This window comes from Furipterus horrens, unplaced genomic scaffold, assembly GCF_987537825.1.
Source record: "Furipterus horrens unplaced genomic scaffold, mFurHor1.1.pri manual_scaffold_3, whole genome shotgun sequence".
NCBI lineage: Eukaryota > Metazoa > Chordata > Mammalia > Chiroptera > Furipteridae > Furipterus > Furipterus horrens.
The window spans coordinates 23,836,907-23,863,991 of record NW_028327173.1 but is presented as its reverse complement, the minus strand read 5'-3'; the positions used below and the strand labels follow the sequence as shown (position 1 = coordinate 23,863,991).

At 46.7% G+C, this 27,085-nt stretch overlaps 1 protein-coding gene and 1 pseudogene across 3 annotated transcripts in view; one reads left to right on the top strand and one right to left on the bottom strand.

Moving 5' to 3' along the window:
- The window catches only part of OSCP1 (organic solute carrier partner 1), a 30,082-nt gene extending 11,693 nt beyond the window's left edge, over positions 1-18,389 (top strand). For both annotated transcript variants that reach the window (XM_090269124.1, XM_090269123.1), the window contains 8 exons: positions 806-973; positions 1,502-1,582; positions 12,123-12,226; positions 12,677-12,805; positions 13,265-13,334; positions 14,869-15,008; positions 16,173-16,236; positions 16,659-18,389. In XM_090269124.1, coding sequence (XP_090125250.1) covers positions 806-973; positions 1,502-1,582; positions 12,123-12,226; positions 12,677-12,805; positions 13,265-13,334; positions 14,869-15,008; positions 16,173-16,236; positions 16,659-16,775 — 873 coding nt within the window. In that variant the 3' untranslated portion in view covers positions 16,776-18,389. The remainder of the gene's footprint in view (positions 1-805; positions 974-1,501; positions 1,583-12,122; positions 12,227-12,676; positions 12,806-13,264; positions 13,335-14,868; positions 15,009-16,172; positions 16,237-16,658) is intronic.
- LOC150014610 (deoxycytidine kinase pseudogene) lies at positions 11,482-26,984 on the bottom strand (annotated as a pseudogene). Its single transcript, XR_016509671.1, has 4 exons — positions 25,975-26,984; positions 19,190-19,313; positions 13,835-13,903; positions 11,482-11,714 (listed from the first exon to the last, which is right to left on the bottom strand). The product of XR_016509671.1 is annotated as a deoxycytidine kinase pseudogene (transcript).
- Positions 26,985-27,085: the final 101 nt, after the last annotated feature.

Genomic DNA, 27,085 nt, shown 5'->3' with positions numbered 1-27,085 from the left:
AACCATCACCACCATACAATTAGAGAATATTTCCATCAGTCAATAGTAATGTCCTGTGTTTTATTTCTGATTTTAGTAATTTTATTATTCTCTCTTATTTTCTTTGTCAGTCTAAGTAAATAATTGTCCGTTATCTAGCTAAAGGTTTGTCAATCTTTTCAGAGAACCAGCTTTTGGTTTCACTGATTTTTATCTATTTTTCAGCTCTCTCTTTCATTGATTTCTGCTCCAAACTTTATTTTCTTCCTTCTCCTTGGTTTGACTTTAGTTTGACCTTCTTTTCCTAGTTTCTTAAGGTGAAAGTTTAGGCTATTGATTGGAGAAATGTAGGCATCTACTACTGTAAATTTCCCTGTACTTCTTTAGCTGCATTTGAGACTATTTTTTACGGATGAGAAAACTCAGTTTCAGAGAGGTGAGAGAAGACTTGGCCAGGGCCATTCAACTAAGTCAGTGGCAATAAAGGGCTTGATTTTGGGTTTTTGCTCTTCAAATCCAGCACCCAGTCCAGGGCCCCACAGCTGCCAATATTGTTTCAAACATAAGCTACCCAGAAATCCTGGTTTGCCCAGGAATATCCTAGTCTAACCATGTTGCCCTGGCTTAATTATTAATATCACACACACACGCCTACCACCTTTTACTCTCAAAAGTATCTTGGTTTGAGGGAGAACTGATATGGTCACCCAAGGTGTATGATATATACAGAACTGGTGTTCAGTAAATGCCTGACTGCTTCATTGTTTGGAGGTCCTGACATTTGCTTCTATGATCCCACTGACTTTGTTCATGTATGGGTTGGCAGCTCTATGACCTGATGACTATGGCTTTGAAATATCAAGTATTGCTGTGTCCCCGTCCCAAGGATGTGCTGCTGGTCACTTTCAATCACTTAGATGCCATCAAGGGATTCATCCGAGACAACCCCGCCCTTGTGCATCTAGTGGATGAGACTTTCCGGCAGCTGATGGAAGTAAGACACCATCCATTTATCACCTCTCAGCCCAGATACTTGTTCTCGCTCCTCTGTTAAGAACAGGAAGGTTCTGTAACGGAGAGAACAGGATGAGGAATGGCAGAGCCGGCCAGTCTCCCAGAAAATTCTAAAAATCTCCCAGTATCCATTTTGGTATCACAAAAGGCATCATCATCTTATGGCCTCTTGCCATTGCCTTCAAAACTGGGAGAGCAAATGATACAGAGCCTGGCCATTTTCCCCTACCTTTTTAGAAAGGGGGTTGGTGCAGATGTTCTGCTAAATCTTGGGTAAGCCTCTGGAGGTCTGGGGGGGACAGGAGAGGTGGTGTGCCCGTGCTCAGTGTGGTGTAATGGGGTCTGTGGCAGAGCAGTGCTGGCTCTGCCGCTGCCCTTCTTGCCCCAGCAGCTGAGACTTCACCTTGCTTAAGGCTCCCATCCCTGAACAGCCCCCTGCCCCTACCTGCATGCACTTCTCATCTCACTCCTGAAATTGAATTGCTTCTTGCTGCTTTGCCTCTGGCAGGTGTACGGGGGTCTCTCTGCAGGGGAGTTTCAGCTGATCCGGCAGACACTCCTCACCTTCTTCCAGGACCTGCATATCCGGGTGAGTGAGTGAACAGCTCCAGGAGCACCTGCCACCGTTGTCCTGGGGAAACAGGATGCCAAGGTGGCAGACAGAGCTGAGATTGCCCACTTAGTGATGTCCTCAGTGTGTGGATCCCTGACGGTAAACTTGCTGATAACAAATCACAGCAGTTTTTAAATGGACCAAGGAAGACAGTGATACTGTCACTCCTTCTCAGTTACCTCGCGTGTTTCTTTAAAATAAGGGTTCTTCCCTTCTCCAGAGGAAATGTGATCTCAAGGCCACCAGCCTGACCTCAGTTGCAAAGCCCTTTCCCAGACCCTTGGCACCGTTGACCTCTCCAGCATCTGACAGTGTGAGGATACTGCCCTCCTGCTCCATGATGCTCAAGCCTTTCCTGGACTTACCCAGAGCCATGTGTCCTGGCTGCCCTTACCGCATCTGTCTCCATGCCCCTCACTCCCTCCTTTCCCTCTGCCTGTCTCCAGACCTTCTCCTTCTGCCTCCCCCACCCACTTCCCTTTAGGAATCGCTTCCCTCCCCACTTCCCAGCTCCTTCACCTGGCTCCCGAGTCTAACCTCTACCCTGCCATACCCTTGGCTCAGCCCTGCCATCTAGGCCACCATCTAGACCAACATCACCACAAGGATGCCCACCAGTGCCTACAACTTTTTTTTTTAAGATTTTATTTATTTATTTACTTTTAGAGAGAGGGGAAGGGAGGGAGAAAGAGAGGGAGAGAAACATCAGTGTGTGGTTGCCTCTTGCACTCCCCAAGAGGGGCACCTGGCCGACAACCCAGGCATGTGTCCTGACTGGTAATCAAACCAGCGACCCTTTGGTTCTCAGGCCAGCACTCAATACAGTGAGCCGCACCAGCCAGGGCCAGTGCCTACAATTTAATGTCTGTACCTAATCTCGAAAATTCAAGATCTACCTCAGCTTCCTGATTTCTTCTGAGAGCACCATCATTCCTTCATTCACTTGGCTCAGAACCAGAGCGTCGCCTAGGATTCCCCTTCTCTGACCCTCATCTAGTTGCTTCTAAGGCCCCTAGAGTCTGCCTTTTCAATGTCCGCGCCCTCTTTCCATTCCTACCGCCGCCAGCCTAGCTCAGGCCCTCACTCCTCTCGTTGGCTCTTGCCTCCCGACTGACCTTGCCTCCTCTGATCATGTCTGCTCCAGACAATTCTGCACCCTAATTCTTAAAAACATATATCTGAGCTTCTGAATTTGAGGCCTCTCTCTCTTGGACAGGACATTGTTCCTTCCCATAATTTAACAGACTGATACAGGAAAAATGGAGGATGTGGCAAAATGAGCCCAGGCTCTGGAGTCAGACACTCCTGTGTTTGGGTGAGCACAGCTCCATGACTTTGGGAAAATTACTTCTCTCGAGCTTTAGTGTCTTCATAATGATGATCATAAGCATTTAGAGTTTGTTGGGAGGATTAACTGATGCAGCATATGTAATATATATGTATTTGCCAATATAGGTATAGCATAGAGTGCTTCTGGAAGGATAGACAAGGAACTGGCCACAGTGGGTGCCCCTAGGAGTAGGAAACTGCATGGAGGACAAGGGTACAAGGGGGACTTAAGTTCCATCTTATACCCTTTGAATTTTGTACATATGTATGTGTAATATAGGCACAAAATAAAATTCACAGAAAAAAAAGAAGAAATAGAATATGTCTAGCCCCTGGTTGTTATTTCCTTTCTATGGACTGGGAAAATAAATAGATTTCAAATCTGAGGCCAATTTTATTCTTAATCCTCATGAATAATTATATTTGCTATGGATGGAGTGATAATAACAACAGTATAAATGAAGATTTCTAATAGTCACCGATTAAAATAAAAATACGAGAGTACAAATAAGATTAAGTTTTAGATCCCTTTCAAATATTGAAAACTCTACATCATGTTCTCAAGACTGTGCACATTTGGAAGTTATTTTATGAGTTGTAGTAACATAAGCAGCCATGTTGATTTCTTAAGTCTTACAAGATAAAATTGATTATAATGAAAAAACACTCTTAATAATGTCTATAACAAAATTATTAAAATATATTAACCCACAAAATATATTAAGGTTTAAGTGCTAAATTGGCAAGCAATGAAACATCAGAATGTTCATCAGGAGAAGTAGGATTTCCACATCCTGGCAGTGTTCAGCCACTGATCTGTAACATTTGGATGGTTTTCCAAGTCTCGTCTGTAATGGTATTTCTGCTCAGCTTCAGTTTGTGATTGCCTATACAGGTTTTCTGTTTTCAACACCATCTTGATAGCTTTTAGATTTGTTAGCAAAACCAACTAACTAAATGGAGAAAACACAGCTCTGATCTAACATTTCCTTGCTCATTGTTTAACCAAAACTCTTCATCTGATATACAAAACTTTCTGCGAAATCACGGAACACCTGAAGCGCTCTAGTGCCGCCAGGGCCCTGGCCTGCGCTCCGGGCCTGGCCAGAGGCTGCCCCAAGCCAGTTCCACTTGGAACCTGAGCCGGGACTTACAGCCTTCTCCATCCCCAGCCCCTTTCAGCCCTCCAGGACTCCTCCAGAGCTGCCTCCTACAGGGGTAGGCCCCTGGGTCACCTGCCTCTCCCGCGCTCTCATTCACATTCCTGCATCCTTCTATCGTGCGCTTTCCTCGTGTTCTTTTTATCATTTCAGTTGTTGGAAAACATCATTCCATCTGCACCTCCTTGTAGAATGTTCCTATACCTCCACTCCATTATTCCCTCCACTTGGAAATACTTCATCCCTGGAAAACTAGTCAGTCTAACAAATAGTTATTGAATGCCTAATCTATGCCAGGCACTGTTTCCAGTGTTGGAGATACATAAGAGGAGGTTCTCTGCTGGTAGAAAGAGATAGGGAAGGCAAGTAAGTCATGTTCTGGTTCTGATCACTTTTAGGAAGATGGCAATATAAGGTGAAGTTATAGAGGGCAACTGGGAAGGGATGTGACATTAGACCAGCACTGTCCAATAGAACTTTCCGTGGTGAGGGAAGTGCCCTGTGTCTGTGCTGTGCGATATGATAGCCACTGGCCACATGTGTCTGCTGAGCACTTGAAATATGGCTGGTGTAATGGAGAAACTACATTTTTAATTTAATTTAATTTAAATTTAAATAGCCACACTGGACTAGTAGTTACTATACTGGACAGTGCATCCTTAGAGTAGAGTCAGTTATAGCCTTTCTGAGGACAGACATTTTCGTTGAAAAGATAACTGACAGAGATCTCAGGGAAGAGCATCTAAACTGAAGTGACCGTAAGTTCGAAGGCCCTTACACGGGAAATCAGGTGGGGAAGAGCATGAAGTGTTCCTTGAACAAGAGAAAGCCAATGTGAAGGCCGCATGTTGAGGCAGGAGCAATACTCCCAGTTTATAACCTGCACAGCATGGGCACTGACTAATCATAAAAGCTGCCAATTCTAGATAAACTGGAACCTACCAGTTGACTTAACTTTAGACACTAGTAAGGACTTTATTCTAGGAGTAAATAAACGATTTGAAGCATTTGAAGGTGATCCAGTTTGTGTTCCGGAAGATGAACTAGATGAGCTCAGGGTAGAGGTAGGACAGCAGCTGGGAAACAATTACAGAAATTAGGTAAAAAAATGGACATGCTTGGCTCCGGTGCCACCATTAATGCCAGTGAGACATATTCACATGTACCTTCAGGGCAAGATGCATAAGACTTACTAAGAGGTCGGATGTGGGGAATGAGGGGAAGGAGAACGAAGAACGGCTGCTAAGTTTTTGTCCTCAGCTACGGGTGGCACGTGAGGCATGCGAGCAGCGCTATCAAATAGGCAGCTGCATATGCTGCAAGCCATTGAGGACGGCTGGGAGGTGGGGTTCCAGAGGAGCATGGCTGCAGAGAGGACCAGGGGCCAGCTGGACATTACCTGGCAAGCAGCAGAGAGCCCCTGAAGCAGGAGGGGGACGTGGTCAGGTGTGAGTTTAAAAGAGTCTCTTTAGCAGCAGATGGATCCAAAACAGGTGAGAGGGGAAGCAGAGAGAGCAGTTAGGAGGCTCCTGCAGTGGCCGGACAAGAGAGGACGGCAGTCTGCACTAGGAGGCAGGTTAGAGAGCAGCGGCCAGAGACCAGGAGTGGTCACTGGATTGGCAGGGCTTGGTGACTGAACAGAGGTGGGAAGGTGGTGGGCAGGGGAACTCAGACTGCTGATGCGGTGACCTGGTGGTGTCATTCACTGAGACTGGGAACAGCAGAGGAGGATCAGGTCTGGGAAAACAAGTATGAAGCTTGTCCTGAACAGGGGGAAGTCGAGGTGCACCCCCCAGAACCTATAGGTGAACAGGTCGAATCAGCAATGGCATAGGTGGGTCAGGTGCCCGTGGACAAGAGACTAAGGGGGAGCTGGAGGTCTGGGGGCTATCAGCACAAGGTGAACACCCGTGTATGTAAGTAGATGAGATCACCTGGGAGAGAAAAATGATGGAGTGAGAGGAAAGGGGCACGGGAAAGTCACACCTATAGCTGAGGGCCCGCAGAGGGACTGGGCAAGCAAACAAGCCCAAAGCCTGTCCAGCCAAGGGCAGATTCTCGCGTCAGATACACACACACTTGATGTAAGTTTGTACAGTTCAGGTCTATGGAGATATTATGACTCAACCTTATTAGAATTAGGCTAACAGAGTGTCTGGCACAGTGTGTGTGTGTGTGTGTGTGTGTGTTCCCAACCCTTGGTCCAAATGTCCAAATTTTCTGTCTCCGTGCCTGTAGTCACATTCCTTGGTCACAGAATCCCAAGGTTAAGAATTCCATAAAGGTCACTCGGCCAAACCCTCTGAACGAACCAGTTCACACATTCCCCACAAAACACAATTTGTTCCTGCCCATCTCTGCTTCTGCAGTGTCTTCACACCCACCTACTTCCTCCAGGCCCAGCTCCAAATACAGTCACCCCTCCCACCTCCATAGCTGTAATCATTCTCTTCAGTGGGCTAATATGCGTACGTTAGTCAGCGTTTCCTGCTTTATAGTGTCAGTTTTTTCCTATCTTATGCTTATGTCCTGTGTCCAATTGGATTATAAAGTAGTAGCTATAATTTATTGAACACTTACTATGTGTCTCGCGCTTTGGGGCAGAGAGTTGGTCATCAAGGCAGGACTCAGGTAAGAGGAAACGTGGAATCAGTTAATGGGAGGGAGGAACACAGCACAGCTTCAGGGCAGCAGAGAGAAAGGGGTAAGATTGGGTGCTCTGGCATCAAAGAAATGCATGTCCAAATCTCAGTTCTACCTTTCCCTAGCTGGGTGACTGGGTAATAGGCTTGACCTCTCTATGCCGCAACATCCATACCTCTTAAATGGGCGTAAAATTGTTAGAAAGATAAAATGAGGTGTGTGTGTGTGTGTGTGTGTGTGTGTGTGTGAAGCCCTCAGCACCTGACAGAGAGTTATTAATGAAAATATGTGTAGGGTTTGATTAGTAACAGGATACTTGATGCTGAGACTTTGGAGCAGTCACTGGGAGCTGTGCACACAACCTCAGGCATTTTGCAAACCATACATCTTACCTTCGATCAGGGAATCAGGTCCTGGAGGGGGCAGGTGGCTCAGACACCAAGTGGGCCATCTCTACTCCTGTAAAGGAGGAAAGAGGAAGGACATCTCTAAAATCAGAGAAGGAAAACTCTGACTCCAAAAAACCTCCGCTGCCTTGCGGCATACCTCTTCAGGGGAAAGGCTAAGGGAGTAAACCCCGACAGAAAATCCGGAGCCAGAGTCCCTAAGGCGATTTGACATTGTAGTCAACACCGGCAACTCCTGCAGCGCACCTGAAGCCAAGCTGTATTGACTTTGTCTTTCCCTTGGACCCTTCAGCTGCGAAGAGAGGGGGGGTCTGCTGCATGGGCAACAGCAGACCCTCCATATCACCCTGCCCAGGCTCTGTAGCTTCAGTTTCACTGGAGAGGACACTCCAGCGTCATCGCAAGATGTCGACTCAACACGGGAGGAGACAGATACCGGTTATAAGCTCATCCAATTGGCGAAGGAAACGAGCACCAGGGGTCTCCTCTGACGGTGGGAGAGGTCATCGCACCTCACTGGACAGCTACCGCCCGCCTCAAGCTGGGCAGCCCCAGCCAATTAGGTGCCGTCTCGCCATGGCTCGCCTGCCCCACTGGGTGCGTGGGGATCAGAGAGGCGCCTCTCGAAAAGTGGGCCACAAAACACCCGCACCAGTTAATTCCAAGCAAACAACAAGAAAGAAGCCTCCGGCTCTTCGCCTCGCTAGCTGGAACATCAGGACCATGTGCCCCGGACTTACTGCAGACCCTCCATGGATCAAGGGTGCCAGGAAAACCGCTGTCATCGATAGGGAACTGGCACGACTAAACATCGACATTGCGGCTCTACAGGAGACCCGGTTGGCCGACAACGGAACTATCAGAGAAACCAGCTACACCTTCTACTGGCAAGGGAAGTCTCCGGACCAACCAAGACAGCACGGTGTTGGGTTTGCTGTGAAGAACACGCTTGTTAACTCCATAGAGCCACCCACAGGAGGCACAGAGAGATTACTTACCCTCCGATTGTCAACAACTTTCGGCCCAGTCAGCATTCTTAGCGCGTACGCCCCAACCCTCTGCGCCACCATCGAAGAGAAAGAACAGTTCTACCATGCACTGGACAAAGCGTTATCCAAGATCCCCAGAAGTAACGCTCTCTATCTCCTTGGAGACTTCAACGCAAGAGTAGGAGCCGACCACATGGCCTGGCCCACCTGCCTTGGAAACTTTGGGAGAGGAAAGATCAATGAGAATGGTCAGCGACTGCTTGAGCTTTCGTGTCACCACGGCCTGTGCGTGACAAACACATTCTTCAAGTGCAAAGAGATCCACCAGGTGTCATGGAGGCACCCCCGCTCCCGCCATTGGCACCAGCTTGACCTCGTCATCACCAGAAGAACGGATATTGGCAGCACCCTCCTCACCCGCAGCTACCACAGTGCAGACTGCGACACGGACCATGCCCTCGTGGTAAGCAAGGTGCGCATAATGCCGAAGAGGTTGCACCACTCCAAGATGAAGGGTCGCCCACGCATCAACACCAGTTGTGCCAGCAACCCAGTTAAGACCCAGCAATTCATCAACAGGATGGAAGATGCACTCGGCGAGGGAGTGGCGGCAGATGACATTATCGAATCCAATTGGCCACGTCTCCGCGACGCCATATACAACTCCGCCATTATTGCTTACGGGAAGAAAGAGCGGAAGAACGCTGACTGGTACGAGGCTCACTGGGAAGAAATGGACCCCGTGATCGAGGCTAAGAGGAAGGCCCTACTGGCTTACAAGGCCACGCCCACTCCCAGTACACTTCAAGCTCTACGGGCTGCCAGGAACAAAGTCCAGAAGACCGCCCGCCACTGTGCCAACACCTATTGGCTAAACCTGTGCAGAAGCATTCAGGAAGCCGCTGATATAGGCAACGCACGAGGAATGTATGAGGGTATCAAGAAGGCAACAGGCCCAATCCCCTCCAAGATCGCCCCCCTTAAGTCCAAGACAGGTGAGGTCATCACTGACCAGGAACAGCAAATGCGGCGGTGGACCGAGCACTACCTCGAGCTGTACGCAACGAAGAACACCGTAACAGACACTGCTCTTAACGCCATCCCAGACCTACCAGTCATGGAGGAGCTAGACACCCCACCTACTGCGGCAGAGCTCAGCAAAGCCATCGACCACCTCGCTTGCGGGAAAGCACCAGGAAGCGACGGAATCCCTCCAGAAATCCTAAAGAGCGGGAAACCAGTCCTGCTACAGCCGCTCCACCATCTACTCTGTCGCTGCTGGAAGGAGGGTTACATCCCCCAGGATATGAGAGATGCCAACATTATCACCATGTACAAGAACAAAGGAGACCGCAGCGACTGCAACAACTACCGGGGCATCTCTCTCCTCAGCGTCGTCGGCAAAGTATTCGCCCGGGTCGCTCTTGCCCGCCTGCAGACCCTTGCTTCCCGCGTCTACCCAGAGTCCCAGTGTGGCTTCAGAGCTGGCCGATCAACAGTGGACATGATCTTCTCCCTACGCCAGCTGCAGGAGAAGTGTCACGAGCAGCATAAACCACTCTACCTCGCCTTTATCGACCTTACGAAGGCGTTTGATCTGGTCAGTCGAAGCGGTCTCTTCAGCTTGCTACGGAAGATTGGCTGTCCACCACATCTGCTTGCTGTGGTCATGTCCTTTCACGACAACATGCACAGCACGGTGTCCTACAACGGCGCAACCTCTGAGGCCTTCCCAGTCAGCAGCGGAGTAAAGCAGGGCTGCGTCCTCGCGCCTACGCTGTTCGGAATCTTCTTCTCCATGCTCCTCCAATACGCCTTTAAGGACTGCAGCGAGGGTGTCTTCATTCACACCAGATCCGATGGCAAGCTCTACAACCTGGCCCGTCTATGAGCCAAGAACAAAGTCAAAGAGGTGCTCATCCATGAGATGCTCTTCGCCGACGACGCAGCTTTGACATCACACTCCGAAGAGGGACTCCAGCAGCTAGTCACTTGCCTTTCCCACGCATGCAAGGAGTTCGGACTAGCCATCAGCCTGACGAAGACGAATGTTATGGCTCAAGGCACGGGGACTCCCCCATGCATCACCATCGACGGGTACACCCTGGAGGTTGTCAACGACTTCACTTACCTCGGGTCCACCATCTCGAGCTCTCTGTCAGTCGACTTGGAGGTCAACCGGAGAATCGTCAGGGCAGCCACAGTTATGGCCAGACTGAACCGGCGAGCGTGGAACAATTCCAGCCTCACTGAGAAAACCAGACTGCGCATCTACCAAGCCTGCGTACTCAGCACTCTCCTCTATGGCAGCGAGACGTGGACCACCTACGCAAGGCACGAAAGGAAACTCAACAGCTTCCACATGAGGTGCCTGCGACGCGTCCTGCATGTCGCCTGGCAGGATAAGGTCCCCAACACCGAGGTGCTGAAGCGAGCCAATATGAGCAGTTTGCATGCAGTTCTTAGCGAGAGACGCCTCAGGTGGCTCGGCCATGTCAAAAGAATGGATGCAGGCCGTATCCCCAAAGACCTCCTCTACGGCAAGCTAGCAGAAGGCAAGAGGATGACAGGGCGCCCAAAACTGCGGTTCAAAGACATCTGCAAAAAGGACATGACACAATGCTCCATCAATCTCAACACATGGGAAGTTCAAGCAGACGACCGCCTAGCCTGGAGGCTCGTGGTCAGGCAAGGTACTCACGCGCAGAGGCTGCGCGCAACGAGGAGGCGGTCCAGAAAAGATCGAGGCGGAAGCAGCGTCAACAGCAGCAACAACGGCCATCTGCCTTCACCTGTAACAAGTGTGGCAGGGATTGTCACTCCCGAGTCGGACTGCACAGCCATTCTCGGCGGTGCAGATAGACTCTCAAGAAGCTACGCCATCGTCTCTCGAGACGGACGGCTGCCGACGACGACGACTATGTGTCAGGCTCTGTGATAAATGCTTTTTGTTCATTATCTGCTTTAGTTGTCACATTAACCCATTGAATAGGTACTATTATTACCCCTCATTTTACCAAGAAGAAAACTGACACACAGAAAGTTGTATAACTTACCAAAGGCCCAGAGCTGAGGGGAGGCCAGCTGAGATGAACCCTAGACAGCCCACCATCAGAATGCTAACCTGGCAGCTTTCACATTCTTACCACTCGGCACTTTGACTGCCTGGCACACACTATCCTTGAGGATATTACACATACAAGCTGGTAGAATCTTAGAGTTTGAAGGAACTTTCAAGTCAATCTCATTTGATAGATGAGGAAGCTAAGACCCAACAAAACTGAGTAACTGCTGCAATAGTTACGGGATTTAATCTGACCAAGACCTCGATGCAGAGTGCACAAACCCAGGAGTAGAAATAAACCTCTGTGGTGTTTTCAGTCACATAAAAGACCTTCAGACAATTGCCGGCCGGGTTTGCCTGCTCCACCCCTTCTCACCAGTCCAGCACGTGGCTAAGAGTTCGTGCTTCGGAGTCAGAAAAACAGAAGGGTCAGTGTGAATCCTCAGCTCTGCCCCTTATGAGCTGGCTGGCCTTGAGGAAGGAAGTGCCTTAGCCTCGGAGCTGCCGATGCCTCATCTGTAAAAATGGAGATAATGAGATTCTTATAGCTTGAGCCTCGCAACTGTACGGAAAGCTAGCAGGGAACCAAGGAGCAGGTGTGAAATTTGGAGTCAGCCTTGGTTTTGAATCCCAGCGCTGTCGCTTACTGTTCTCTATGGGCAAGTCACTCCTCTGTGACCCTCAGCTTTCTCACCTTTAAAACGGGGCTATTACACCTCACCTAGGTTTGCTGTAAGGCTCAAAAGAACTTCTAGTTGTAAAAACACTATAACTCTGCAAGTATTAGCTGTGGTGAGTTTTTCTCTTATTGTTATATACTTACTAGGTAACATTCCTAATTTGTTACATACTTTCCATACTCACAGTGCTTATGTCTATGAAAATACACCAAGAAAAATCACAGTCAGTGTATTTTTTTTCCAGGTGTCCATATTTCTGAAGGACAAAGTTCAGAATTCTAATGGCCGCTTTGTGCTGCCAGTGTCTGGGCCTGTTCCCTGGGGAACTGAAGTTCCTGGACTCATCAGGTGAGTTCTCAACGATAATTGTCAGACCAGTGTTTGGGGTTCTGGGAAACCAATCTGGGGGCCACCACACAGAATTCAGCACAGTGGGCCCTTCCTTTCTTCAGTAAGCTGAGCAGTTAGAAGGTCGGGTTCTAATCCCAGCTCTGCTGCTTAGTAGACACTCACAGCAGACCACCCAGTTCTCCAGGGTTCATTTCCTCATCTATTAAAGAGGCTCATCATTTGTCTTCCCAGACCTGAGGATGGATAAGATAATAATTCTCTCCAGTGCTTACATAGCACCTGGCATGTAACATGTACTCAATAAATATGATTGTATCATCCTTATTATCACAATTCGCATCTTTATCTTGAAAGAGTACATGAATTCCTTTTTGTCCCATAGTACAAAGAATAAAGATGTCTCCAAGCTTGGAGAATGTTCCGTCATGTCATTTTTTTGTGTTGTAGAATGTTCAACAACAAAGGCGAAGAAGTGCAGAGGGTAGAATTCCGGCACGGGGGAAGCTACGTCACTGCACCACAGGAAGGGTCTTTCGAACTGTACGGAGACCGAGTGTTGAAGCTGGGAACCAATATGTAAGCAAATTCTCCCTCCCTGAAAGAACTGAAGTCCAAGGAAGGTCACTGCATTTAAAAAAAATAAAATAAAATAAATAAAAAAACCAGCTTGACTTCTGCTTTGAAAATCCCGCTGACAATTGGAGTGATTTTCCCGTAGATGCAATGCACGCAGGGCCCTGCCATTTTGAAAAGGCACCTAAGATTTCCAGGCATAAGTAACACAACAGGTTTAAAAGGTAAATCGTTTTCAGTGGCCATGGAGATTCAAAGAGGCAAGGCACTTCCACACAGCTCCCCGGGTATTTTTCTTCGGGAAGAAGTGAAATTTGAGCGAGCAGCTGACAAGCATTACTCCTAGCACCCTTCTAGATGCTTTTAAGCTCTCCAAATAAAAGCTGTGAGCTATATTAGGGAGTAGAAGGAAGTCAGTGTAAAGGGCTGGACAATGTTTTCACAGTTTTCTGTTGACACCAGGTACAGTGTGAACCGGCCTGTGGAGACCCATACATCTGGAGCATCAAAGAACTTAGCTTCGCAGCCACAGGTGAGTTTCTGCCTCCCTTGTTTATCTTCTGAGCTTCTGTCTAGATAGAAACATCTGGATGGGGAGAAGGGTGGGAACTCTAGATTTCAAAGCTAGCTGACATGTCCCTCATTGTTTGCAATCTTCTCAATTCAGCCTTATAAAGTACACAGGATTTTAATTGTAGTTTCCCATGGGGACCTCCAGTGATCTGACTAATTAGGTAATTTTAGGCTTGGCTCAATCGCCATAATTAAATGGGAACCACACACCAGGACGTGTGAAATTAGCATTCTGCCAGTGCCCTTAGGTGCGTGGCCACCGACTCCAGCGCCCATGTGTATCCTGATCATTAAAACATCCCTTTCCAGTGCTTCTCTATATGATACCTAAGTTCAGAATGGGCTTTTAGGTTCTCCGAATTCCATCTCTGCAATTATCCAACGAACTAGCTACCAGCTAGCTACAGGACAGATCCTGGACTGTTCAGTTATTCAGCAAACATTTGTGGGACTACTTACATGGGCTGGGTACCCAGGGCCCCAGAGCTGGCTTAGACGTAGTCTCATCCTGAAGGGACTTACCGAACCCTGGGAAAGAAGCGATAGAAACAAATAATGTTAACAGGTAGAAGCAGAGCTCACTGGGTATTCTGAACAAAGTGCTGTGCCAGGAGCACACGTGTTCTGTCCAGTGGGGTGGGGGCCGGGGACAGGGATCAGAGGAGGTGACATTCAGGTGGAGTTTCAGAGGGGATAAGATACAGCCGAGAAGGAGAAAGGGGCGTGCAGACCGAAGTGACAGTTTGAGCAAAGGCACTGAGGGGCAGGAGAGCAAGGAGGCAGTGTCTCTCCCACGTGACTAGATCACAGCCTGATGGAAGCGGGTGGCCAGATTCCACTGTACAGGGACTCTGGGGTCTGATTAGGAAGGGGCTCAAACAATTTGGACTTTGTCCTTTAAGCAGAAGGCACCGGGGTTTATTTCAAGCAAAGGAGGAGTGAGATGAGAACTGTACTTTAGATAACTCTGGCGGCAGAGTGACCAAAGAGGCAGAGTGGGGCAGGCTGGGTAGGGGGAGCCAGTGTGAAGGGGAGAAGGGTGAAGTGGGCAGGACAGTGAGAGGAGGAAGTGGATTCGGGCTGTGTTCACGATGGTCACCACCTGAGGGCAGTGTGGTAGCTCCTGCGGAATGAGTGCCCTTGGACCTGGAGCCTTCAGTTTGGGGGAAGCAAACTGCAGGAAGAGGAAGCAATGTTCTTCTTCAAGGAGGAAGGTAGTTTGAGGACAATGGGGACTCTTGGGGCCTTTCACTCATCTTGAAAGTGAAAATCTCTGGTTTTCTGCCTTTCTAGAATCCCTCTGCTTCAGACAAAGATTGTTTCTGTTTGGTTAAGCCTGTTTTCTATGCTTTATTTGGACCCAGTTCTTCCCATAAATAATTTAAACAGTTATTGTTTTGCTTTGTTTTATAATACCACCCTGGGTCTCTGGGTCTCAGCAGGAAATATGATCACCTTCATGTGGCTAAAAATCGTGAAATTTTTTTCCACAGCAAAGCATTGCTCCAAACCCTCTTGCTAAAGAAGAGCTGAATTTCCTGGCCAAGCTGATGGGAGGAATGGAGATTAAGAAACCCAGTGGCCCTGAGCCAGGATTCCAGTTGAATCTCTTTACCACCGATGAAGAGGAGGAGTATGTTTTAAACCTGTTTCTTTAAAAATATATATAAAAATCCTAAGTCTGCTAAACCAAAAAAGTGGCCATTATAAACCAGTGACACTTATAAATACAGATGTAATGATCACAAATGACATACGAGCAAATTCAATAACCTAGTTAAAGAAGAATCCAAGAGGTCCTGGCTGGTATGGATTGAGCACTGGACTGTGAACCAGAGGATCATAGGTTCGATTCCCAATCAGGGCACATGCCTGGGTTGCAGGCCAGCTCCCCAGTTGGGGGCACACAAGAAATAACCACACATTGATGTTTCTTTCCCTCTCTTTCTCCCTCCCTTCCCCCCTTTTCTAAAAATAAGTAAATAAATTCTAAAAAGAAGAAGAATCCACCAGTATTAAATAACCTGAACCTTCAGGATTCATTCAAAAAATAGTTCTAATGTTTTACTTAGCACAGCTGAATAAGTATTAGAAGTCAAGATAATCAAATTAAGAAAAGTCTGTTAAGAAACCAGAGAGAGGTCAAAGTATATCTTTGAGATTCAACAGCCTCCCCTCAAACCAATAGCGGTAGTAATTCACAGAGATTTATATCTACAGTGCTTTACAGTTGACAGAGTACTTTTGCATTCATTATCTCATGTGCTCCTCCTCACAACCAAATAATTGGGGGAGGGGGGTTGCCTTCTATTTCCTTATCCATTGAACTAACTTCTTTTGTGGACTTCTGTGCGGCAGGTCCTATGGGAAGTGCTGGGGACACAAAGATGGAGCATATGACCCAGAGCCTGTCCTCAGCAGCTCCCCACATAGCAGGAGAATGAACATGTACATTAAGTGCCATGTCATTAATGCACTAATAAATGACACGGTGGTTACTTGCACCAGCAGATTGAAAGATTTGGCATCTGAGCTGAATCTTGGAGTTTGCCAAGCGGAGGAAGGGGAAAAACATTCTTGGCAGAGTTTAGTATGTGCAAAGGCATAGAGACATAAAAGGGCGTGACTTCCTGGAGTGTGGGGGACATCAGTTGAGAATATGGGGTACAAAGCTGAAGGGAAACAGCAGAAGATGATGCAGAAAAAAAATAGGTTGCCAAATGATCAAGTGCCAGTTTGCCACACTGGCAGGGAGAAAACTCTAACCTTTGATCCATTTCTCTACCACCCCATGCAGACAGGCAGCGCTAACCAGGCCAGAAGAGTTACTTCATGAAGTTGTCAACATACAAGCTACTCAGGTGTGTGCAGAGGATTCCACAATCAAATCAGTTTCCCCTCATCTTGTAATAACTTTGGCCTTCAAGGGCCCTACTTTCTCCTCTCTGATCAGTATGTATACGGTCCCTATGCTGATAAACAGGTGAGGAACTGAAATGCATCAGTGGTGGGATGAAAATCAAATACCAATCCTGACCAGGTGACTCGATTGGAGCATCATTTCATACACCAAAAGGTTGGGTTCAATTCCTGGTCAGAGCACATGCCTAGGTTGTGGGTTTGATCCCCAGGAGGAGGCCAATCTATGTTTCTCTCTCACATGGAGGTGTTTCTCTCTCTCTCAAAAAAAAAAAGAAAATCAATAAAACATAATACCCTCAGGTGAGGATTTTTTTTTTTTTTTTAAATCAAATATCAACAGCATCTCTCATTTCTCTAACAGGACCAGCAAAGGAACCAAGAGCTGGCTCGGATCATGGGGGAGTTTGAGGTTGCAGACCAGCCAAGATGGAGCTCCAGCAAGGGAGATGATTTGCTGGCCATGATGGATGAGTTATAGCTGTGCTGACCAGGCACACCCCTCCCGCTTTGGGAGAGGCTGTGGGATGAGGACCCGGGGGATGCCCAGGGAGCAAAAGGATGCTGCTAGGTTTCTACTAAGTGAAGCCATGACCTCTTGTTCCTGTTTGTGTTGGAATGAACTGCGCAAGTCCCTCTCAGGGAACACACTCTCTGGAAGGCACACACATACACGTTTTCAGCATATATTCGAGCTTTTAAATTGGACCTTTCCCTTTTCCTTCCGATTTTGTGACAACCAGCCAAAGCATCCTGGGCCATAGGTTCAAGCCTTGGAGTTGGTAAGGGGCGCTCCCAATGCCGCTTTCAATGATGTGTTGCTGTGGGACCTACAGCTCACAGATGCCTGCGAGTCATCACAAAACTCGAGCTTCCAGGATGTATTCTACCTTGTGAGTTGGAAATAAGTGGAAAAGGCAATTGCCTCAAACAGTGGAGGCCCAGTTTAGACAGCCCTCCTCTCCCTGGCACACTGGGACTGTAGCCTCAGAGGCAGTGGAAGCAAGGCTGTGTGACAGGAACACTCAGCTGGGTCCCACGCAGAACATAGGGATAGCTGGAGTTCTCTGCACATCGCTCCACCCATGTGTGGTGTGGGCTTCTCCCACATGGAGATGTGTACCAAGGAAATACTTTGCTTTTCAGCATGATATGTACGCCTCACCCCCAGAGTCTTCCTCTGCCACTTAGTGTTCTTGCCTTCTAAAGACACCCAGTGTGGTGCGCCAGGACATCTGTCTCCTCTGCTTTACCAGCAGTGGCCAAGCAGAGCCTTAAGTTGGATGCATAGGAGGCACACATGGTGAGTCATTTTCCCTCCCGTGTACCAGATGAGCTACTTCCCTGGGCACGAAGCCCAGTCTAATTGAGATCCCTGTAAAATATCAGACTGGGGCTGCCTTAATTGTTTCAGGAAGGCCTGGGACTGAGTAACTGGTGGGCTCAGGGCCAACCAATGTCCAGAGGTCAAGGTCCATTCAGCCCTATGGAAGGAATATCCAGAATGGCAGAGGATAGGAGAGAAGCTGAGCTGAGTTGGTCCAACCACAGGGAACACTCGGGTCCCTTGCACCCTAGCAAGAGTGTAGGCAAACACAGTTCTGGAATGTGAGGCCCAGGGAAGCTGTCCTTTAGCTAGCCAAGGCATAGTGTTTGGTTACAGAAAGGTAAATCACCAAATAAATTTAATCTTCTTTCTGCCCATGAAAGTTAAACTTCCTTGCCTATAAAGACACCCCAAAGGTTCCATTGGGGAGGAAAGGCATATCTTGCTATAAAACGCCTGTTACAGGCTTGCAAAGTGCCTTCAGTTTTAGTCTCTTTTAAGCAATTTGGCCACCACTTGGGGTGGCCTGACAACCAGGTGACAGATGAATGTGAAAGCTCTGTCCTGTTCTGTGTCTGGCTCCCACTACACTGTCACAAATCTGAACTTCACTGTCTGCTCTGAGCATGTCCTGGGACCTTGGATGTTGGCCACAAGCTGCTGAGAAGTAGCAGCCTCCTCCCTCCACCTACTCCAGAGCGACGCTGAGGCTTTCAAATGTATCTGCCCTCTCGATAAATAAACAAGATACAGATCTCTGCTAAGGCAGCCTTGGGATGAGGCAATCTTTGAGTTTCATGTCTCTAGACTTGCACAGATATTGAGAAAAACAAGTTTATTTGCATAGTGGTTCAGGGCATCCAGAGAAATCAGAGGAGTCAGAAGGAGGCAAAGAAAAAAGAAGACAGGAATTACTCTGTCAGGTATGTGGACTGAGTACTAACAATACACTGGTATTCGTTTAAAAGCAGGCCACAGCGTAGGCGGGTGTTGCACACAGTGCCCAGTGCGCTCCAAGGGGAGGCATGCCACGGTCAGAGTCGGAACACTGGGTTCTGGTCCCATCCCTGCCCCAAATTCACCGTGTGTCCTAGGCAGTGACCCTCACCAAGCCTCAGTTCCCATATCTGTAAGAATGAGAAAGAACTAATTCACTGGCTCAAGCTGGCTTACCCACATAAATTGCTGAATTTACAGTTTCCTAGACCCTGCTCAGGTGGGATCTGAGAATTGGAATTTTTAGCCATGATGTCCCCAGCTTTATGCTTTGGGGTTTATCTGCTCTCTTTTAGCCCTTCTGTGACTAATTTCTTCTCAACTAAGTTTCAAACTGCCTCACTCTTGCTCTTATCTATGTTAGAATGCCCTGCAGATTATGCAAGGCAAAGCTCCAGAAAAGTCTTCTAAGTGAAAGTTCTTAAATGACTCCCAGACGAAAGATGTGATAAAAATTGAGAGTGAAGTGGGAAGAAAAAGTGGAAGAGGGAGTGCATTTAGCCCTCAGTTCTAAGAGGCAATCACCCCGTGTACCCCACATAGGTATCTAACAATTTTTCAAGTAAACTCACTTTTTGCCTTTACTCTAGGTCCTGGTAGGCAAGAAAGAAATTTCAGCATGGTATCCCAATCCTGGAGCCCCACCAAGTCCAAACAGGATCAGGTTTCCTCACCCACTTCATCTGCTTTGTCATTCTGGTTTACATCCAGTATAGAGACCAACAGGAGCCATAGGAAACCACAAAAAGAGAAACGCAAATTTTAGAAAATATATATATTTATCACAATAGCTAATCATAAAGACCCAAATTAAAATTCAGAACTAACCCTAACTTTCATCCACTGCTAACTGCCTTTACATAATGCTCTGGAAGCCCTGGCTGCTGTGGCTCAGTGGATTGAGCGTTGGCCTGCGAACCAAGTGTCGCTGGTTCGATTCCGAGTCAGGGCACATGCCTAGGTTGCATGTCAGGTCCCCAGTTGGGGCCATGTAAGAGGCAACCACACATCGATGTTTCTTTCCCTCTCTCTCTTTTCCCCTCTCTCTAAAAACAAATAAAATAAAATAAAAATAAATAAGTAAATAAATAAATAATGCCCTGGAGAGCTCCCCTTCAGCTGCTCAACTCCTGGACAGCTGATCATAGACAGAGTTTGCAGGGATAGGGCCGGGAAACTGCTTCACAGCTGAATCTTCCCTGCACAGTTTGGTGATTTGGTGAGAAGTAAGTTCTTGAAGCATATCTCACCCCTTTCAAAAGAGAATGTCAAAATGCATTCCAAGGTGCCATGGTAATTATTGTGGGTTATTTGATTACCTTAACTGCCCCCCACACATACACACGCACTCTACGTTCTTTCTGTTTCTAGCCAGCGGTGCCTCTACTGACGACAGTAACATTACCTTCTCCGTTAGTTTCCAGAACTGCATGAAACCCCAACTGCATTAGCCTTGTGAGGCCACACCACCAGCAGGGCCCAAGAAGATTCCCTAACTTGCTTTTGAAACATTGGGGCCAACGTTTCTTCAGGTTTTCTAGGGGAAGTCATGGTGTCAGCCAAGAACATTTGACTTGTGTGTTCCGGGTATCCTAAAGACCACTCAGGTTCATTTACAATCAAGAAAATAATACTTGCTTTGTATGCTCTCCCTCAACTCTCTGCCTCAGCATATCGTTTACCTGTACTCTTCCTCCCCTCAGTCACTCCCTGCCTTCTTTTTGCACCTCAGATATTTATCCAAATGGCTGCAGAGGCTACCCTCCCCTCTCCAAACCGCCCTCACCCACAGCTTCAACCTCTACTTCTCCAGGGGCTCCTTTCTCTCCATCTTAATCCATCCAATGTCCTCCCCATTCAGTCACCAGCACTCCTGGCTTCCTTGCTGCCTCCCCCCCCACCCTCTTTCCAACACCTCTGTAGCTCCCAGCACTACACAGATCCCAAATCTCGGGTCTCCGGGCCCCGGCCTTACTAGATCCAACAGCCTTTTCTCCTTCCCTTCTCCCTGGCTTCTTGAAGACCCTGGGCCCTGCCAAACACCCTTGTCTTCCTGAAACTCTCCCACCCTCTGGCCCTGGTGGCTCTAATCATATTACCTTCTGGCTGCCCCTCCCCTCCCTTCCTCAGTGGCTTCTCATTGAGGATTGATTGCCCTGTATGACAACAGATGTTAATGCAGCCATTTTAAAAGTCTGTCAAAAAGGCCGGGTCATTTGCCACATGACCTTTATTTCATCCCTGCCTTTTTCCCGTTCTTCACCCTGATCTTCTCTCTCACTCTCCATTTCCCACCCTTGCCGTAGTCCTTACTCTGACTCCACTGCTGACCAAATGTTTTATGTGCCCCTTGGTGCATAGTTTGCACTTTTCTGCAAATTGTTTTGCATCATTTTTTTTTTCCCTCCAGAGAGGCCATTGCTTTCAACCATTACTACTGACTCACAAGTGTCTGTATCCTCCCTCACCTGGGCTGCAGGCTCTGTCCCTGCGATGTCACAGGTATGTGTCATTTTTATTTATTTAGTACCCTGGCTGGTTTGGCTCAGTGGATTGAGCGTCGGCCTGCGAGCTAAGTGTCGCTGGTTCGATCTTCCAGTCAGGGCACATCAGAGAAGGAAAACTCTGATTCCAAAAAACCTCCGCTGCCTTGCGGCATACCTCTTCAGGGGAAAGGCTAAGGGAGTAAACCCCGACAGAAAATCCGGAGCCGGAGTCCCTAAGGCGGTTTGACATTGTAGTCAACACCGGCAACTCCTGCGGCGCACCTGAAGCCAAGCTGTATTGACTCCGTCTTTCCCTTGGACCCTTCAGCTGCGAAGAGAGGGGGGGTCTGCTACATGGGCAACAGCAGACCCTCCATATCACCCTGCCCAGGCCCTGTAGCTTCAGCTTCACTGGAGAGGACACTCCAGCGTCATCGCAAGATGTCGATTCAACACGGGAGGAGACAGATACCGTGTCACTCCCGAGTCGGACTGCACAGCCATTCTCGGCGGTGCAGATAGACTCTTAAGAAGCTACACCATCGTCTCTCGAGACGGACGGCTGCCGACGAGTACATGTACTTCACTTTCAAAAGGCATGAAAAAAACTTAAATATGATACAAAACAGGGCAGTTTTTCATTGAAAAGAACTGGAAGTAATGGATACCAAAAGCTTCCTAACAATGGAGTCAATCACCCAGTCAAGAAATGAGTTGCTGGTCCCTGCAGTTGGTCAGGCAGTGGTATCTGCAGGAGCTATAGAGGGGATCTGGGCCCTGGGTGGCAAGTTGGAGCAGGTGACCTTGGAATCTCCCTAACTCACAGGATTCTGATCATTGGAAATGGGAGCACAACTGAGCTCATCTAAAGGGAATGGAGAAATTCACTCTCCTGAAGTGAACTTAATTCAGGGGGCCCTTACCCTGGTCTGGGTTGTCAGTTACAAAAAAATTGAAACCCATCTTGACTACTGAAGTAGAGAAAGGATTAAAGAAAATCAGGCAACCCACAGAGTTGTTGGGAAGGCTGGAGAACCACGAGAAAATGGCCAAGAACAGGGAAGGGTAGGCAGCCCAGGAAAGGACTCCAGCACCAGCAGCACCTCCGGGGTGAGGCACTGGGTGACACAGACAGGACAGAGCCTACACAGTCCCTGCTGGTTTGTGTCACATACTGCAGATTTAAAGTTTGATAATGCCTGAGTTTAGGTTACACAGTCTCATCACAAGAATCAGGAAATATCTGACCTTTAAGTCATCTGTAGTGGGAAGCAGATTCTCACCTGCCACCAAAATTCATAGAATGTCAGATTTCCCCAAACTTGGGGAAAGTTCAGTGGCCGAGTAGCCAAAAAATGAGATTAACTCCACAAGCATGACCCCCACCCCACCCCCAACACTTATTCCTATCGATGGGCCACCATCTCTTTGGACACCCAGTGTTAAATTTTAAATAATTGATTCTTCCTCCTACCACCCACACTGAAAATTTAATCAGACCCCAAGCACTCCGATTAGCAGTTTTCAGGGACTTGCACACTCATCCTTTTCTTCCCCGTTCCCACTGCTGTCTTCATTCAGATCCCTGTTCTTCTCCCCACATTCATGAAACCCATGTTCCTCATGCAGCTGTGGTTTGCACGTGGGCCTCCTGAGGCTTCTGTCTGTCCCAACACCAAGGATGCTAGTAGGGGAGGTAAGATTTATGTCAATAACTATCCGCAATCTGCATGCAACAAGCAAACACGGAGCAAGCAATATGCTCTAGGGGTCAGAGGAGAGACATCACTTCCAATTGGGGCAATTGGGGTAATTGCTGAAGACTTCAGAAAGATATAGCATTTGAGCAGGGCAGGCTTTGAAGGAGTGCGATTGGACTTAACACCCAAAAATAAATGAGAGAGGGCTCAAGGCATGTGGAGGAGTTAGGATGCAAAGGCAGAGACAAGAGTGTAGGGTTTGTCTGGGGGGTTGTTGAGTGGCTGAGTCTGACCAGAGTAGGGCAGTGGGTCTCAAATTTTAGTGTTGTATTGTCAGATGTGCAGATTTCCTGGGCTGCACTTCCGAGTCTATAGGTCTGGGGGTGAGTTTAATAAGCTTTGCAGATAACGAGGAGGCAAGTGGTTCCCATACCACACTTCAAGAAACACTGGTTGGAGAGTTTGGGTCGAGAACCTGAAGGAGATCCAGCTATAAGGTAGGCTGGAATCAGTCATGGAGAGCCGTAAATGTCAGTATTGGAACCTTTATTGTGGTGGCTAATTGAAAGTTTTATCAGCAGGTAAATGACAAGATCGTACTTATGTACTTAGAATCTGTTGGCAAAGATCATGAGACACAAAGGCCAATAAGATTGTTCTTATAATGATCAAACGAGACAAAAAAGGGTCTCAGTTAAGATGGTGGCAGTCTGAATAAAAAGGCAAGTGAAGGGTGGGAGACACACTTCAAAGAATCTGCAGGGCTCAGTTGACTATAACAGGTGGGGGCTGGATAAAAGTTGTCAAGTTTATTCAAGGTACCGAACTTAGGTAGTTAAAAAATGGCGGAAGCAACCACAAAAACAAAAAAATTCAGAGCAGCAATTGATTTGGAAAGGACTTGATGAACTTGCTCTGTAGACATGCTAAGTTTCAAGTACCAGTATGACTTATGGGAATAAGTAACAGAGAGAAGGAAAACGGAGCTATGTGGAGCAGTCTGGGATGGAGACCTAGACAAGGGACTCAGCAGGTACTAGTAAGTGGCACGGACATAGGTGTGACCAACTAGACCCCTGAGCTGGGAACACAGCCCCAAAGAACATACATTTAGGGAGCAGGAGAATGAAGTGGGGTTGAGAGAGAGAGAAAGAGGGAGAGAAATGGAGAAGAAACCATCAGAGAAATGGTTGAAACCGAATGATACAATGCCCCAGAAAAAAAATAAAAATAAAAATAACAAGGAAGATGGGCAATATGGTTAAGCAATGGGGAGGATCATGGAAATAAAGTCTAAGAAAGGAGGTAAAAATTTTATGAACAAGAAGATCATCAGTAATCTTTGCCAGAGAAGTTAGTGGAATCTTGGGAGGAGAAGCCAGATCACAGTGAGTTGAGTGAGCACATGAGTCCTCAGACTAGAGCAGCAGTTCTCAAACATTTTAGTCTCAGAACCCCTTTATACTCTTAAAAATTATTGGACACCACAAAAACCTTAATTCAGTTTAAAATAACAATAAGAAACTCACTGACACATTTTGTATTAAAAATATTTTCCAAAAGAAAACATTGAGTGACATTGTTTTATATATTTTGCAAATCTCTTTAATGTCTGTCATAGAACACTCTGCTTCTGCATTTATTTTTAAATTTTTTTCAGAGTTGAAAAAAATCTTTAATGATATACAGAACTAAAATGAATTCATGCAGATTTTTTAAAATTACAACTACTCTACCCTTTTGTATTTTTTATTAATATATTTCCTAATATATATCTTTTCAATGAGAATACTTTCCAGATATAGCATATAAAGCAAGATCATTTTTATCAATAATTTCTCTTAAATGAGGGGGAAAATAACTTCAGGTGTAACCCTACAGAGAAGCAAACTAAACTACGAAGCAAAGAATAATCACAACATTCTCAAAGTAGAAGTGTGTGACTTTAAAATAGCAGGCTGCCTAATTAATTTACACAGTAGGGAAACCAGGATAAAACAGGAACTAACAGCTGGGACCAAAAAGACTAAACCACTAAGAAGATAATCTACTTTGTCCTCAGTTTTTCTTTTGACTTCTCACAAGATATAAAGGTAATAGGAAGACTGACTACTCATTCCCAGTGCAGAATCAATAAAGAATAAAATGGAAAAACTTATCCCTCGCTATGTTTCAGTAACTTTACCTATAAAAATGAAAAGAAATGTAGGGAAAACTATACTTCCACCCCAAATGATTTAAAGACAATAACAGTTTTTAAACCAATCTTTTAACTATAATAGCAATATTCCATTCTGAAAGAATGGTCTGAGAAGGGAGAGAGCAGGCAGCTATTTTAAGATCCATATAAATTTAATCATTTGTAAATGTAATAACCCTCATGTAAGTACACAAACATTTCCTCTTTATTTATCCTAAACCCCATGCAAAAAGGTGAACTCTAACCCATAGCATAAATGTAGAAATAAAAGCAGGAAAAAGATTAAATAACATATAGGTTATGCCATTACAAACTGGGAACAAAGTCAAACCTCATCATATGTGTTACAGACACGCTAATAAATATCAATGAAGTGATAAAATACTAAATTTGGTTTTATCTTCCACATAAGTTAGGGTGGAAAGGGAGGCAATGGGTCAAAAGTACTTAAAATAAAACTTAATCCTTTTTCTAGAGATTCCTTAAATTACACTTTTAACTTTTTACCCAGGACACATCACCATTTACTATATGACATTAAAGTTTTCAGTTAATAAATGTGTCACCAATGAGATGAGAAGCAACACAGGGGGAAAAAGCCAACCTACTGAGGTCAACTGAGGGGAAAGATAGAAGGAGGATGGGTCCTTTATGATAGTTTAGCCACTATACTGATTCTAGAACCATCTTACCTTCAAACTTCTTACCATGGGAGATGATTAAACATCTTTGGTTTTTTAACCAAAAAGAAAAAGAAAAGAAAGAAGAAAAGGAAAGAAACTGGTCATAAACTTTTATATAGGATCCATCGAAAAGCTTTTTTTCTTGGAACAAAAGTGGTTAAAAACAGATTTTCTAAAGAGACTTGTATGAATATGGAGCTGTGAAGACACACAAAGCTGAAGATTCTGGAATCATTGTGTTGCCTGTAGTCCTCAGCAAGCTCCCAACGTGCTCAAAAATTCTTTCACCTTTCATCTAGACTGTCGTGTTTGTCTTTAAAAGTCTTCATCAATGTCCATTGTGAAGATAGGCACATCTTGTAGATCCAAGTTGGTTTTCAGTGTTCTCTGCAGCAGCCAGCTTCCATGCTTATAGTGAAGCTTCTTTAAGTATCCAAGAGGAATACCTTATTCTTCATTTCTTCCCCATAAAGCAAGCATTTCTCTGGAGTGACTCAGAGATAAATGATTCCGCCCAGTCAAGGCTTTGGCCAAAGTGGTAATTCATCCAGTCATGTCAATCTTGATAACATGTCCACTCTGTTCCATTCATGCAATCAGATTCATACAAATGTGATGCAAAAATACACATGTCACTCACTATACACAGATCGTTAAAAAAAATAACCAGGTTTCTCTGCATCTTTGAGCTTGCCATTCAGAGGCAAGCTGAGCTCCTATTTGACTGAAGCAGGCATATGACTGGAAGATAAGACCATGCTTCAGGGTTCTCAATGTTCCTCATCTGAAGAACATTCCCATCGCTTTTCTGCAATGTTGTCAGTTCCTGAAATTCATCTTGAATACTTTGAACATTGCACCAGCTGGCAACAGGTTCTGGAACCACTTCCCAATCCTGGCAGACTTGTTTAAGGATATTCCCTGCACTGATGTTCCCTTCAAGAGAAATTTTCTTGAGGCGGGTTCCCCCATAGCTGGTCATGGGGTGGGGTGGCCATTCCTCATCTTGCAGCTCCTAGAGCGCATCTGGCAGGGAGAGCTGGAAGTGGCCACAGGCGCTTGCACCTGCAACAGCCGCAGAAAGTGGCCTGACTTGCAGGCTGGACCCTGGGCCCGCCATAGGATCCCCCACCCGCCAGTCTCCGGATTTGATTTTGGTGGATGGAAGCGACTGGCGATGGAGGTGCACCTGTGGTTGGGGTGCACCTGTGGTGGGGCCACATGCACCCACAGCGACAGCTCCTCCAGCCTCTGCATGCCATCCTGGCACGTGGGGTCTCGGCTGCTTCAGCATTTAATCTGTTTTTCTGGTTGAGGTATGTGAAGAAAATCCAGTCTCATACAGATATGAGGGTGGTAAAGAGGCTACACTTGAAGAACCACTAGTATAGAGGCTTCT